At 36.1% G+C, this 15,481-nt stretch overlaps 1 protein-coding gene across 1 annotated transcript; it reads right to left on the bottom strand.

Moving 5' to 3' along the window:
- CCT4 (chaperonin containing TCP1 subunit 4) lies at window positions 1-14,245 on the bottom strand. The gene is made up of 14 exons (XM_036996619.2): window positions 13,979-14,245; window positions 12,141-12,193; window positions 10,157-10,246; window positions 9,151-9,259; window positions 8,369-8,511; window positions 7,337-7,458; window positions 6,855-6,987; window positions 5,725-5,864; window positions 4,667-4,763; window positions 4,467-4,577; window positions 4,238-4,368; window positions 3,888-4,122; window positions 2,414-2,527; window positions 1-2,164 (listed from the first exon to the last, which is right to left on the bottom strand). Exons 1-14 carry the CDS (start codon window positions 14,103-14,105, stop codon window positions 2,150-2,152), a joined length of 1,620 nt encoding a protein of 539 aa, XP_036852514.2. The 5' UTR covers window positions 14,106-14,245; the 3' UTR covers window positions 1-2,149.
- Between the last annotated feature and the right edge of the window lie 1,236 nt (window positions 14,246-15,481).

Below are 15,481 nucleotides of genomic sequence, written 5' to 3'. Positions count from 1 at the left end.
ACAAGTCAAAGGGATCCACATTTAATAAACATCATAATCAAACTGTCAGGACAAACTTAAGAGTAGCAAGTAAGCAATTTTGACAAAATGCTTATCTTGTTTGCTTTGAGTCCTCAGAAGAAAGTCAACAAAGAAAAATGCACCCAAGTCAAATAACACATGAAACACACTTCATAACACCTGGGTACATCAATTTACTATTATGAGCCACACCCATCCACATCTGGTGTTAAAAATTTGTCATTTTTCAGATAACTATCCTTCCACTTTGCAATGACATTAGCTGCATTTCCAACATCTACTTCTTCAAGTGGTAAGTGTTTCAAGGTAAAGTGCCACATGTAATTTAATATGTATTTCTTAGCCATTTAACAGTGTGAACCTGTTATGAGGTTTCATCACTGAAGTTTGAGGGTTATGACAAAATCACACTTCTAAGTCTTGTGGTTTCTATTGCACAATTTTACATATTGTGATTTTTAGGTATGTATCATGGTACATAACTATATGGCAAAGTGTGATTGTTAAATTTAGGTGGTCTATGATGTTCTTACTATTCTTTAAACATGCATGTATTTAAAATTTTTCATAATAAAAAATCGAGGTTGAAGGATAAATTGCACTTAAGAGAAAAAAGTATGTAAAACTTCTGGTCCCATCAGTCATAGCCTTTCTCACTATTAACACAGAAACAGGATATATTTCCCTTTTATTGCTTTAGAATTTTATCTTCAGTAAACCTGTTATGAGCTCTCATTTGTTACTTACATTTCCTAAAATAGAACTAGATTATTTCATAAACTGTTGTAAACCTGAGTCAAATCCTAAAAAAGATGTGGTTTATCAGAACAAATTTAACACAATAAATGATTAAGGAACATTTATCTTGGGAGTTCCCTTTTAAGAATTATGTGACTGCCTTATTTGGGCATATAGGCATAGCTTAAGAATCTTGTGAATAACTGACAAAAATTCCAATACACACACTTTGGGTTATGGAAGCATTCTGACTTAAATTTAAGTTTTTAGGATATACCTCATTCAATTGTTTTACAGTATGCTTTCTAGCTACCGTAAATACACATTAAAATGGGGAGTGAACAAACTACTGAATTCCAGACAGTCTGGGAATAGGTATCTAAACATATTAAGATCTACCATTTATCAAATTAGTAACTTTAGTCAACTGTTTTTGAGCTGTCAGATAAAAAAGCGGCTTCAGACTGGTTGGCTCAAATTCTTTCTCCACAAATTTGAGAGCCATAGTTGTTTTCCTAACACTCCTTGTGAAATAACAGAGAGATTGTGAGCCGTGTGTTACCACAATATGTAGGTCCAATTTATGACCCATCTCAAAGGTCTGGTCTTTATTCAAAGGCAGTGAGAAGCTATGAAAGCTTTTATAAGGGGAGTGCCTGACAAATTTTAAAAAACACTAGCCAAACTGTGTGCAGAACTGACTGCAAGGGACTAAAGCAAGGTCAGAAATTAGAGTTCATACTATTCATGGTGAGAGGATGCTTGAATTAAGGCAGAAGCAATGCAGATGTTTAAAACAAACTACTGAAACAATACATAGTAGTTAAGAATCTTTTGTGTTAAGATTTGCTATATTATATATGCACTTTTATTTGTAGAAGAAATCCAAATTAACACAGCAGTGGTTATTCTTGTAGAAAGTAATTAGGATAATACAGTAGTGGGAGACTTTCATTCTTTATTTTGTATCTTTCTATACTGTTAAATTTTCAAAAGGCATATATATATATCACTTTGCTATTTTTATGTAAATGGGATTTATCAGGGTGATGGGCACATGGAGCCATTTTTTTCTTCTCCATATTTCTGTTTAAAATAAAGAAACTTAAATAGAAGCACCTAGGATTAAGACCCAAGGAAGTCAACAGGTAATGTGAATTTTTTTCCTTCTTACATGTTTTTCAAGATTATCAGAAATAATATAAATGTTGGGGTCAGGGGGCCACAAAAAATTAATCTGCCAGTACAATTTCAAACAAATTGCACCTGGAAAACCAGGCTCAGGAATTCACAGAGGAAACAATCTTCCAAATGCCACCACCAGCTGATATTCCACTCCAGGTGCACCATTAGTGGCCATGATGGTACCAGTAAGTCAGGGTTACCCAGATTATCGACTGTTTACCTGAGAAGAGAAAAACTTGTTGAGTTTCAAAATATGTAATGAGAGAATTTTAAGGATGGAAGATACTTAAGGCAAGTCAACTACTCAAATCACCCCTACTTTTAACAAGTGAGAAGACTGTACTTTAAAAGTACGAATTATCACCTTGATGACTAGAACTAACATAATTCCCCCACTCCCTCAAAAAAAACGTTCAAGAAATAGGCCTTTTTGAACTTGTAGGAAAATTCACAATCTATGTACACTTACCACATCATCAATTTTCAGAATGCTCCGGACAGTTTCAGTTGCCAGAGTCAGTGCACTGACTGAAACCAACAAAGGCTGGACAACCAGTTCCTCCAAAATGTTGGAAATACCACCCTGCAAAACAGCACCAACTGCTCTTAGTGTTTATAGTTATACACGTCCCAACTACACTGCTGCCAGTACGGCTCAAGGCCTTTTGAAACCCAGTTTTCCCTTGCTGTAGTCAAAAAAGATACCCTCCACTAAGCTGTTCTCTACCCTGTAAGTTGTATTTCAACTAAAACTTGGAGAAACTGAATTACTGCTGGATTCCCTTAATCCTACCTCCAAGACAACTCCTCCTGATTATCTTTAAAAATATCCTGACAAAAATTAGGGAATGATCACAATAATTAAAAATTATGAGATCTTTAATGCTTAAATTATCTGAGTTCTAAGTCTGGTCTCCTCTGCCTTTGTCTTTCTCAAATCCCACTTTAAAATTTTCATTGACACTATCCTACTCCCCCTCTCCAGGATCACTGCTTATGTTATGATGGCTGTAACAGGCAACCCTTGTCTCCACTCTTCCTCCTGAGAATACTCTTTTCTTCATCCTGGCCTCTTGTGTAAAAACTTTCAGTAGCTTGCAACTACTGGAATAATAATAATAATAATAATAAAAAAGCAAAATGAACCAAAAAACTAACATAGCTGCCCCAATACTCCAGGGCCTCTTCATGCTTCTATCTGAGCTTTCCAAACTAAGTCCACTGTATCACCAACACACACCCCTCTAGGTAAAATGAGTGAGTCACTTCTTGGTCCCTCTTATCTGTAAGCCACTTACTTCTCTACCTGAAATCTCATCCCCTACCAACCAAAGGTGCATCTTCATAAAGCTTTCCCTAACAAACTAGCACTCTCCTTTTCATTTCCATACCATTCAAAATATATTACACCTTGGGTTGTCAGTATTTTTCCATTATAAACTATGTCTCCTCAAATAAAAGGAGATATTAATAAAGCATTACCATAAAAGGGGGAATTATTACCATTCTGTGTTTACCCTATACAACTGTACCAAACTAACGGTCCCAAAAGCAGCAATAGTTATCACTTACATAGTGTTTATTCTATGCCAGGCATCTTTGTTAAGAGTTTTCTGGTTAGTAATACATTTAATTAATTACTATAGCAGGACTATGGGGGAAATATTTTCCCTACTTTTACAACTTTGGAAACTGAAGCACAAACTAACCTGCTAGAAGTCACATAGTCAACAGAGTGGGAGAGTTAATGAACAAATAATACATTTCACTTGAGGCATCATCTTCATTCTCACACTCAATAGCATACATTAATTAACCTCAGGTCTCATATTTAGATTCAAGTTTAAATTTCAAAACTTTTCATCCAATAGGTAATCAGGAAGAATTTAATATTTTTATATTAACCAACATATTCTGCAATAATGAAACAGTAAAATTATTACCTTTCGGACATTAATGCCTGTAGTTTTTTCTCCTTGGGCATGTCGGTTTCTTAGTTCTGTTACTGTGGAAATGGGATTCAGGCCAGCATTTTCAGCTAGTGTAGATGGAATGACTTCCATAGCATCTGCAAAAGCACGGACGCAGTAGGATTCCATACCACTCAATGTGCGTGAATATTCCGTTAGCCGTAGGGCCAGCTCTATTTCTGGAGCACCACCTCCTGCAATAAGAGCTCTGAAATTCACAAATAAACTTTTAACTATTTTATCCAAAGAAAGCTATTTTTAATAATTTACTATTTCAAAATATGTAAGTTTTAAGGTTCAAACTGTTAGCAAATTTATATTACCTCTTTTTCACTAAACAGCGAATAACACATAGGGCATCATGAATGGAGCGCTCAGCTTCTTCAATCACCAATTTGTTAGATCCACGAACAACAATTGTAACTGTTTTTCCAGGGCTTGTACAGCCTGTAATCTTTAGTAAACAAACTACAAATTAGGTATTTGAGTAAGGGCTAAAAAAAAAAAAAAAAAAAACCCAGGAAAACAAAACCTTAATTATAATACTGTTACCTTGATCAGTTTACCAGAACCATTTAAATTGACCTCCTCCGCTAACTCCGCTGATCCCAGCATGTCAGCAGTGAATTGGTCAATATGAGCAACTGGCTTGGTTCCAATTGTCTGGGAAAAACATCGAATCCACGTATTAAGACAACATTTGATTATTGGACATTTTCACACATACAGATGTTTGGAATATTTTATTTTACCTTACAAACAAATTCAATGTCTTCTCTTTCAATATCCTTAACCACCATAATCTTCATTTTGTTCAGGAAATGCAATGCAAGATCGCTAAGAGCATCTCTAAAATACAAAATCAGTGAGTATTTGGTGTTAGGTTAGAAAGAAAGCATTTTGCTGTGCAACCACTTTTTAAGGTTTTCATTATTTTACTGTTGTTTAAATGACAATGACTCAAATTATTTGTGAAGATTTTAAAATGACTAGTTTACCAAGTGTATGAGCTCTAAATTCTTAAATCAGATTTCTGATAGTATTAAAATGTACTCCAATGACACTATTTGAAAAACACACAATAAAGATGACTGTGTCATTTTTAATACTCAATTAACATCTCTGATAATTAAAACTTTATTGATACTTTATCTGGAATGATCTGCCTGACAACCCTGTGATACTGGAAGGATGGATGTTATCCTTGTTTTACAGATAAGCTAACTGAATTTTGAGAGCAAATTACTCAAGGTTATTAGCTATTACAAGTCTTGGAATAAGAAGCAGATATTCCAATTCTTAACCAAGGTTTCTATATAAAATGAACACACAAAACACTTTTTGGTGTAACGTATTAATAGAGTATACGGGAATGTGTCTACCTATTGGAAGGAAACAATGGGGAAAAGAGCCATCAGTTCAAACTGTGGAGAATTCTTTGAATCTGTGGACTATCACCCAGCATTACCCACCGAAAGAACTTTTAAATTTCAAGCAATTGCACGGACCTTTAAGTAAATGCCTCTTTTCAACTAATTAACTTTAGACCAAAGATAGTTCTTAAATAACAAAGCATTCTATTTACTTGATACTTAAGATCTTGGTCTAGAAGGAAAATATATCCCATGCTTAAATTAACCTAGTGGGAAGAGAACCCACTTTAGAAGACTTATCAGAATACAATGATGCCCCAAAATGAAGACATATTCTAGCTTCCTAGAGGTTTAGCCATCTCAAATGTTTCTTTAAAAAACTGCTGGAGGAATCCACAATCATCATTAAGAGGTGAAGAAAATAAACAGCCCCACACCTTAAAATAGACTTCTGTATGAGAAGGACATTACATCCTGTTTTCTTAATTTGCTTCACTAAATTTAGAATATAGCCTCTCTCCTCTCGCAGCACTCGGTCCATCTGGACATAGTCAGAAACTACTATTTGATTATCCATCTGTTGAGAAAAAGAACGTATTAATAACTTGCAGTGTAAGTTTTTGAGTGAAAAAAAAAAGGAATTTTAATGAAAAAATTTTGCATAGTATAAATTCAACCAAAATCACACCAAATAAATTATACAGACAAGCACAGAAAGTTCTGGAAAGATACACATCCTTAACTCATGTCTTTTCTAATTCCACCTATATACCTGTTTATTTATATTTTTGCAAGTATATTTCTGGTAATCAAAAAAAGTAAAAATTATGATCCTATTTCCTGAATACGTCAATTGTATTCATATAAATATACGTATTACTGAAATAATTTCAGTTGCGTGTTATAAAAACTGGTATGCTGAAAGGAGGTACACCAAGGGCATATTTTGTTCACATCTAAAGAACTTTAAAATAATTTTTGAATGGATTAAAACTTTTGGGAAACTAATGACAAAAACAGTAAAAGTATATGCCCACACAATGTAAAATGAGAGCAGATCTGAGTAAGGTGACAAGATCAACCACCCTCTTTAGCAAATGGCACTTAAGACTAAATATAGTAAAGATAAAGGAGTATCTTAGATAAAAAGCAATTTCCTTAGAATATGGATATTAAACTGGTTTAAAGTTTCATATGTGAAAATGCAGGACAAAAAGATGAGCCTGATACTGTAGGATGGGAGGAGGTTTCAGTTCTGAAAGGATATGCAAATTCCACTTACACTAGAATTTTTACATAACCTAGTATTTCATACATATCCCTATTGTTGTTTGTCTTCATCTGTGGAGTAAATCAATGGCTCAACTTCAATGACTAGCCAACTGAGGCTATAGATTTGTCCTGTCTGGCATCCAACAATTTGTACTTTTGCCTCAATTTTACTAATCCTTTTGAGATCTATGCTTATCACTCGAATCAGTTATTTTTTATAATACTGAACAAAAGTGTGAGGTATTAAAAAGTTAAATACATAAACAAGGAACCAGTTTCATTTAGTTCTACTTACATCTGTTTTGGGAGCTGATAAACAAAACTGAATAAGCCCGATTTTAGCCTTTTCAACTCTCGTTATGCCAGAATTGGCCACCTTTTGAGTGAGTACCAGGCCTTCCACCAATTCACAGTCATCAATTGTTCCACTAAGAAAAGGGAAAACAAGGACAGGAGAATTAACGGGGTAGAAATCTTTAAGTTTAAAAGACTGCTAATATATTAAAATCTGTCCAAAAATATGTGCTTCAGCCTCAAACACATTTGTTAGTACACCATTCCAAAACCTTTTTGATCGCACTACTGCCCGTAAGGGAATATAAATACATTTTTTAGATTCCCACATTAATATAAGTTCTCATGAAATCAAAACCAAAAAGAAAGCATTGTGACTTTCATATAGGTGTTTTTCACTTAAGCTATTTATTTTTGCAACAGCTTATGTTTAACTTTCAAAATTAATTTTTATTAATGGAAGTCATAATTAGAAATGCTTACCCAAGTTTCTTAACTATTTTAATATCTCTAAGATCTACACTAGTAGCTGTGGCTGGGTCAATCACTTTCATCACTGCATTTACACTCATTGGAGAAAGCAGACTTGAATATTGAGAGACAACCTAGTATCAAAAAAGAAAAGTCAGATTCACAACAGAAAAAGTCCTAATTCTTTAATAACAAAGATATTCAAGGAATCCTAGTCATTTGGGGAGTGGCGGGCAAGAGTGGGAACATATAAGGTAACATCCAATCCAAATGGGTCTTTTCTGCTCAGGGTGTCAGTCACCTCCCAAAGCCACAAAATAAAAATATATACTTGCTGTAGATGGGACTGTCCAGATTACTAATAATTCTATAGGAACTCCAAAATAATACAAATACTTTTTATTTAGAGGCTTCCAATCTAAAATGAATTTGTCATCAGATGCTATAAATGTGCAGTCCAAATACAGAGGGCGATGATAGTGGTACTTTACACTTGTATACTTATTCAATCTTTAGATGAAAAAACTCAAACTTACACTGCTTAGTGTGGGCCAGTCTAGTCACTGACCAATGCTTCTAACAATTATACTATTGTCTATATTAGATCTGGGAACATTACACAGTATAACTTATTACCACTAATACCAACTAGTGCTCCACTTAAACAGGTGACGTGAGTTCTCAAGAAATTTCAAAGAATACTACTTTAAATTTGGTTAACTAAGTAACATAGATATTAGTTAAGAGAGGGACCCTGGGTAAAGAGAACTGTCCTGGATCCATATTTCAGTTCTTATTAGTGGGTCTTAGATGAGTTATTTAACTTCACTATACCTGTTTTCCCATTAGTAAAATGGCAATATAGCTTATCTGAAAATCTTTCAAGTGAGTGAATTTTACTTTAACTAATTCAGTTAAACTGTTACTAGACACTCTTGAGACCTAACATTTATGAACTGTACAGCATCAGAAATCACAGAAGAGTTGTAGTTCTTAATTAAACTTAAAACTAATTTTACAATGATACCTTAATGACTGTCTCACCTTTGAGTTCAATGAAGTGGTTGCACTATTTAACAAAGTTTCTCTGTCACTCAGATCTACAGGTCGAGACATATCAGTTAAGATTTCAATACCCTTTTCCAAAGCCTTCTGGAATGACTCAGAAATGATGGTTGGATGAATTCCTGTCATTTGTGAAAATCTAAGTTATTTGACTATAACAGATAAAGTACATACTTGATATGACTTAAAATTTTTCTATTCACTAAAATTTCAAACAAGTCATATAGTTAAAATTATTAACTATGAATTTGCTTATGCTTCATAGTTTTAAACAATGGCTTGAATAATTTTAACTTTTAACTATGGCTAATAATTTATTTCTACTTGATTTGGAACAGATTACATACTCCTGTGATATTTAAGACAAACGATTTCATACTTTTCAAAATACCACAAATTTACAAAGTAAAATAAATGACTAGAGAGTTACTACCATGAATTAAGCCCTATTTATCAGAGTAAGAACCAATACTTCCTCTACCTAATCACCAATCATCATTCTCATCTAGTGCCTAAGATCAGTTAAGGCCACTGCCACTTATTTTTGAAAACACAAATTCTATCAATCAAGTTCCATTCAAAAAGAAAAGTTTGGCAGAAAAAAGCAGCAGCAGCAAAAAGAAAAACTTATCTAATTCCCATAATAAACATAGCAATACTTAATCTACAAATTCCTATAAAAAAGTTTCTCCAAATTAAATTTCATATTAATAACTTTTTGCCTTTATTCTGTAATAAAGCATGTCCTATGTCCTACATACCTTTCTGAAGAAGCTTGGTACAGTAATCTAAGAGAGAGCCAGCAATGATGACTACTGATGTAGTACCATCTCCTGCTTCAATATCTTGCGCTTTAGACAGCTCCACCAGCTAAGTGAACAGAATATGCTCAGTTGCTCAATCAGAAATGTGAGAAGCCACTAATATCAAATACAAATTTAAGATGACTGGCCATCAGTATCACAAACTACTTGATTTTTAACACTTTAATATTCAATATATTCTTGACTTTTCATTTCTTGTCCACCTTGGATTTCACCTTAAAATGACGACTGATATATATGTGGCACACAAAATTCTACTTATATACTCTTTAAGAAGCTATACTATGATCTCCAATTCAGACTGTGGGTTATACATTTTTTTCTTCCCAGCTAAGTTAAAAGTTCCTGTCAGAAAGATTAAATCATATCGTATTATAGGTTTTGGAAGCTATGAAATGGGGCATTGCAGATAAGAGTGCCAGTTTGGAATCTTTCACCAAATTTATCTGAACTGATCCTGTATGAGCATAATCTGATTCATTTTAAGTCATCTTTCTATAATTAAACGGAATTTGACAGGAATTTCTTTTTGCTGATGGCAACTTCTCACTTGACACTAAAACCATCATCACAATCCTTAAATAGGTAATTATTTTTAATAAATGTCAGAGTAAGTTCAGATTTATTTTGTACACAATTAAAATTATTTTGTTCTCTTCCAGTGAACATCCATTGGACTAATAATTTACACCATTTCATGTTTTTATTTCCTTCTTCAACTGTATGGCACATTCCTGTGAACAAGAACAAGGCGATTCATGTTTTATTCTGACTTTACACTGAAGAGTATCATGAAAGGCACACAACGTAGCCTAAAAATATGCCTGTTTGGTATAAAGAGAAAAAAATTCCACAATGCTTAACTGATAATCTGTGGTTGACTAAGACAAATTTAACTATTTACCAAGTATCAAACAATATACTTAAAAAAAATCACGCTTACCATTCTGGCTGCTGGATGTAACACTTGCATTTGTTTCAAAATGGTGGCACCATCATTTGTAATGGTCACATCACCTTTTCCATCTTGAATCTGTCAATTTGGTTTTTAAAAAATGCTGTATTTCAAACATTTGTTTTCTTAACCCAGCATTGATATGACACCCTAAAAGATCTGATCTAAACACTCTGTAGAAGTTACTTTGTTTGCATAGCTTACAACTGTGCTTTATTTCAAATTCTCTCCCCTTACATTGGTATAAAGATTAAAGATTTATAAACATGCAGTCATGATCCAACTTTACAAGTGAAATAGCTGGCTTTGTTCCAGCTATTTTTTGTTTAAAAGTGAAAGAATCTAGACAAAGAACCAAAAAAAGAGTAGAAAAGATACTCTAGAGAAGCACTGTCTGAAAGTATAAATTGGTTATAAAAACTCTTTCTATGAGGTCACTGTGAGTATATTTGAGATCCCCTGAATTAAAGTTCCTAAAACAGGTTAGGTTCTCAATTAACATTTGTTGTAATTAAATTGACTGAAAGCAATGTTGTGAGTGGCAGTAATTTCCCAAGCACTAAGGGTGATACAAAATGGGAGAAACTTGGTTTTTATAGGTAAAAGGCATTCACAAGTTATACTGTGAATATAGCTTGGGTGTGACTGTATCAGAGACTCAGTATAAAAGTCAGACTTAAAGTGATCTAAGTAGATGACCGACCAGAGGACCAAGATCAAGGGGCAAAGGAGAGAAATAGTTGAGAGGTAGAAAAGGAGCCGCAGACCAAAGGAACAGTTTTGGAGCAGGCAGTGGTATGTGTCAAATGTCACTGAGGGGTACAGAAGGAAAAATACTGAGAAATGGTCACTGAAAATAGCAAGCAATTTACCAGGATAAATTTCAGCAGACTGAAATTTTTTACAAACCTTCTTCCAAAAAACAACCAATATGAGCTAGGAGCCCACACTAACCAGAGATGGTTTCCTTCAAGAGCTCATTTTTAATGCTTTTGTGTCCCCTTAGTAACAGCTGGGGGAGGGTCAAGTCTTGTTAGAACAAGATGATAATTTAAAGGAGCCCTCCAGATGACCCAGGTGCTCTAGGCTGCCTCAGCTATTCTGGACTCAGGTTCAAACAAAACACCTCACTATCATTACTGGGTTCGTATCAACAGTAGGAAACACCATGAATCCCCTCAAAAGACAACACCATTAGCACGGTGAACACAATTCTTAGAGTCAACAGAGTAACTCATTTCTTACTATCCTCCACACAGGGCAATAGCATTACTAGTAGCAACAGAAATGAAAACATCCAGAGGGAGTGATGATTTTTATATCATCCAGACAATTATCCATACTGTTTCCTTATCTCTAATTAGGTATGTTAACTGGCACTGAATTTGATGGTGTATTATTAAGTTACTGGAATGCACTTGTTGTTTTTTTTTTTTTGAGAGGGCATCTCTCATATTTATTGATCAAATGGTTGTTAACAACAATAAAATTCTGTATAGGGGACTCAATGCACAATCATTAATCAACCCCAAGCCTAATTCTCAACAGTCTCCGATCTTCTGAAGCATAACGAACAAGTTCTTACATAGTGAGTAAGTTCTTACATGGTGAACAGTGGAATGCAGCTGTTTTATGCTGCTGGTCAACCTAGTTAGTAGAGCTGAATTCCCAAAAACCTACGTCAAATGTCATAGTTATATCAGTAAGGTACACCGAACTCAAGTCCTTATACCTGCAGATTTACTGTACTTTCCATCTAACTACACAACAGATTACTTCTTTGTATGTACTTTGTTTAAAAAGCATTAAATAAAATGTGAATCTGGTTTGTTCAAAAGTAATCTATCACTCTTCTTAATCCTCAAAGTACTCTTCTAACACTTTTTACTATTTAAACAGCCTATCTTAACCCTCTATCAAGATCTTATAGAGTGGACTAGTACTCAAGATGTAATGAATGATAGCTTTTTACCATTTTATCCATTCCTTTTGGTCCAAGGCTTGTTCTGATAGCATCAGCAACAGCTGTAAAGAGAAGAAAAAAAAGAAATCAGCTTTCAAAGATCAAAACTATTTCTTCTCTCAAATGATCATTTTGTCCTATGTCCACTGAAGAAATTCATTGTCTAATAATAATCTACTGGAAACAGAATAATTTACTCCTGTAATTCTATGATGCTTCATTTTTTATTATAAAAGTCACTATACATAGTACTTATATGATCTATGGCAGAATAAATTTTAAGGACTTACTGAATCTTCCTAATACACTTATTTGCTTACTCTGTCTCCACTATATAGTGTAGTATCTGAACGGAAAGACTTTTCTTTTTCACTAATGTGAAGCTGGTGTAGATAGCCCACTGGAAAAAAGCACCCGTAACCACCCCACCTTTAAAATCAAAACAACTAAAAAAAACCAAAAACAAAATCACAGCTTTCAATTATCAGTGTTAGGAAACATCTCTGGATATGCAGACTAGCATTTAAAAGAGACTTACTACCTGTCCATGAGAATGTTATCATCTTCTTATTCCACATAGTATTTTTTAAGAGAAATTGGAATTGAACAGTACTCCATCCTCTTTTCGTTGAGAAGTTTATAACAAATGATTAGATATTCCCTTTTCTCACATCCCAGAGATGTATACACAGGGCTGAGACTGCATCCTAACCATTTTATGTTCCCCAAATAGGGTAGTGCTTCCCCACACACTGTGTGAACATTACGTAAAGAGCCTGAAAGTAAGTATTTGCTGTAACTCAAAAATTATTTTTTACTTAAACGTTTCATAATTTTGGGCTCTTGTTCCTAATTACCCAGTCAATATTACCCTTTCAGATTTCAGTGGATCCACAGCCATGATTCTCCAAGCAGACCAACTGCCTTGAGAATGCTGTTACATTCATCTAGGTGAAGACTCTAGAAAGGTACATACCATCTAAAAAAAAATAAAAATAATAGTAGCTGCGCCTCCATTCTATGAGCTCTCTTCACTTAAAAGGGTCAGGTTCACAGAAAATTTAGGTGGCCAATCCTTCCCACATGCTACCTTCCTTAACCACTTTGAATTCTCTGTTCACTGCTGTTTCAAAGGTTACTAAAGTAAACCTCCCATTCTGTATCATCCTTGTTTGTCGAAAATCTACCATATTATGTAGCTCTTTCGGCCCTCCAAATGGTCCCAGTTCCACCATTCGCCAAACTGTTCTACAAAAAAACAACCAGGAAACCGTCCTTGTTTCTTGAGATGCTTGTGTTTGGGTGCACATGCAGAGAGAATATAAAAGCACAAAATAGGTTCTCGTAATTACTCGCAATTAAGACGGATTGTCTATTCTCCACAGCCCAATGCAAAGGGCCCCGCCCCAATTTAGACACTAAAATTTCACCTGATTCATTTCATTAGTTGTGCCGAAGAAAGATTAAATGGTATTTCTTCAAAAACAAGTACACGGAGAAGTACTGTGCAAACAACATTCTATCAGTGGAACCCATAAAGAGGTTAAGCAACAGCCCTCAAGTGTCAGATCTCAAAGGACCGCTATATATGGGGTAGTGATAATATAACCCACAATGAAAAAGTACCGGCGTCTGAGACTCAGAATGGGGCAAGTCCAAAGGCCTGCATACTCGGGAGTCGGGACTTACTGGCAGAAAACAGTAAGGGTCCCTCTACCGAGCTGCTTCTGCGGGAACGACAAGAAGGGATCATGTGAAGGAACAGGCAATGAGCCAACTCCATACAAGACCAGCTTAAGAGCAAAGCTCGACCCAGCAAGGCCGTGGACCAGGCCCGGAAGCGATACCTTTGGCAGCGGAGACGTTGCTGAAACGGATCTGGGCTGGCTTATCGCGGTCCTGATAGGCGCTTTTCCCGCGGGCGCCGGCAGCCGCGGCGGGCGCCCCGCTACGGGGTGCCACGTTCTCTGGCATGGTAAGCTCGCTGGGTCCGCACGAGGTCAGGGAGGACGGATGGATGCGGATTCGGGCTCGCCGCGGACTAACGCTACACGACCACCGCCTTCCCGAACGTTCCAAAAAGCGGCGCAGGCGCCAGGAAGACGGAAAGGCGGAGAAAGGGGCCTGCCTGGCGGCGCGGCGCCGTCATGACGTAGATGGCTGCCCGCCACGCGCCGGGTCAAGTGGCTGCGCCCGTGAACTCGGAACTTGCGGAATATTGGGTGCTTGGGGTTGGGTGTGCCGTGGGGCGGACTCTTGAGAGGCAGAAAGGGCCACCCGCGATTTTAGAGGCGAGTGTTGGGACACCCACAACTCGACCCCACCCTCTGTCGTGAGGTCCCTTGCGTTAACTCAAATCCGACGCGTCTGCTAGGTGTTGTGGTGCTTCCGGATCACCTCCGAACTGGTGGCGCGGAGCCGGTGTTTCCCATGCTGCGTAGACCTGAATTTTACTCAATTCTATTCATTTTGCTAGAGTGCCGGAAGAAAGATTCGGGACAGGTGTCTGCCATACTTTGTTTAAAAGTTTGATACCGAGTGGCAGAGATTTAAATACACCCACATTAAATACCAGAGAATCTTAAGTTTTGAGTCTATGAATGCCTGTCAAATCAGGACTGCCTGTCTGCTTAGGACAGCGCTCTCGTTTTATGATAGTTTCTTGTACTTAACCTCTGGTTCTTGGGGAGCCTGAGCATTTTAATAACTATCATGTAGCTCAGTGTATGCTAGGCCCCGCTAAACTTTTTACACGGGTTCTCATTTAATTAAACCTCAGAAGAGTCCTATGAATTAGGTGCCATTAACATTTTCTTTAGTAGTTAAGGAGACTGAGGCACAAAGAACTGAAACCCAAGGTAAACCTTAAATAGATGGAAACAATATTCCAATTCAGAGCAACGACCTAAAGAGGTCCATTAGCTCACCTGTTGGACATTTTAATATGTAAGTCTATGCAGATTCAGTTCATTCATTATTTGTGCACAGATAATTATTAAGTGCTCATAAAGTGATGGATGCTTGGGATAAGCTCAAGGACAGTTTTTCAAAACACTTAATCCTGTGATTATTATGAGCTTTTACAGGCATTCAGGATATCAGTACTACAACATGAAGCTTCCTAGGTGCTCTGTGATCCTTTAGCCTCTGGTGCTGATTTCTCTTCAAAGGACCAGTTTTCTTCTGTTAACCTTAAAAATAAAACAGTTAATTTATTATTTAAAAAAAGGATTTATCTAGGAATAGCACAGAATTGCAGTTCAGGACACACTAGCTATAGCAAACCCATAGGCATGTCTGGAGAATAAGGTGAGGAATGCCCTTGTAAAAAGGAAAAGAGCCAAGTTGGG

Source organism: Manis javanica, chromosome 1 (assembly GCF_040802235.1).
Source record: "Manis javanica isolate MJ-LG chromosome 1, MJ_LKY, whole genome shotgun sequence".
Taxonomy (NCBI): domain Eukaryota; kingdom Metazoa; phylum Chordata; class Mammalia; order Pholidota; family Manidae; genus Manis; species Manis javanica.
This window is presented reverse-complemented; position numbering and strand designations above follow the sequence as displayed.

Coding starts and splice junctions, on each gene's coding strand:
- CCT4 (XM_036996619.2), bottom strand. CDS start 14,105: ATGCCAGAGAACGTGGCACCCCGTAGCGGGGCGCCCGCCGCGGCTGCC. Junction 4,764..5,724: donor ATACAGAAGTCTATTTTAAG/GTGTGGGGCTGT, acceptor TTTGTATTTTAG/AGATGCTCTTAGCGATCTTG. Junction 4,369..4,466: donor GTTCTGGTAAACTGATCAAG/GTAACAGTATTA, acceptor TGTTTACTAAAG/ATTACAGGCTGTACAAGCCC.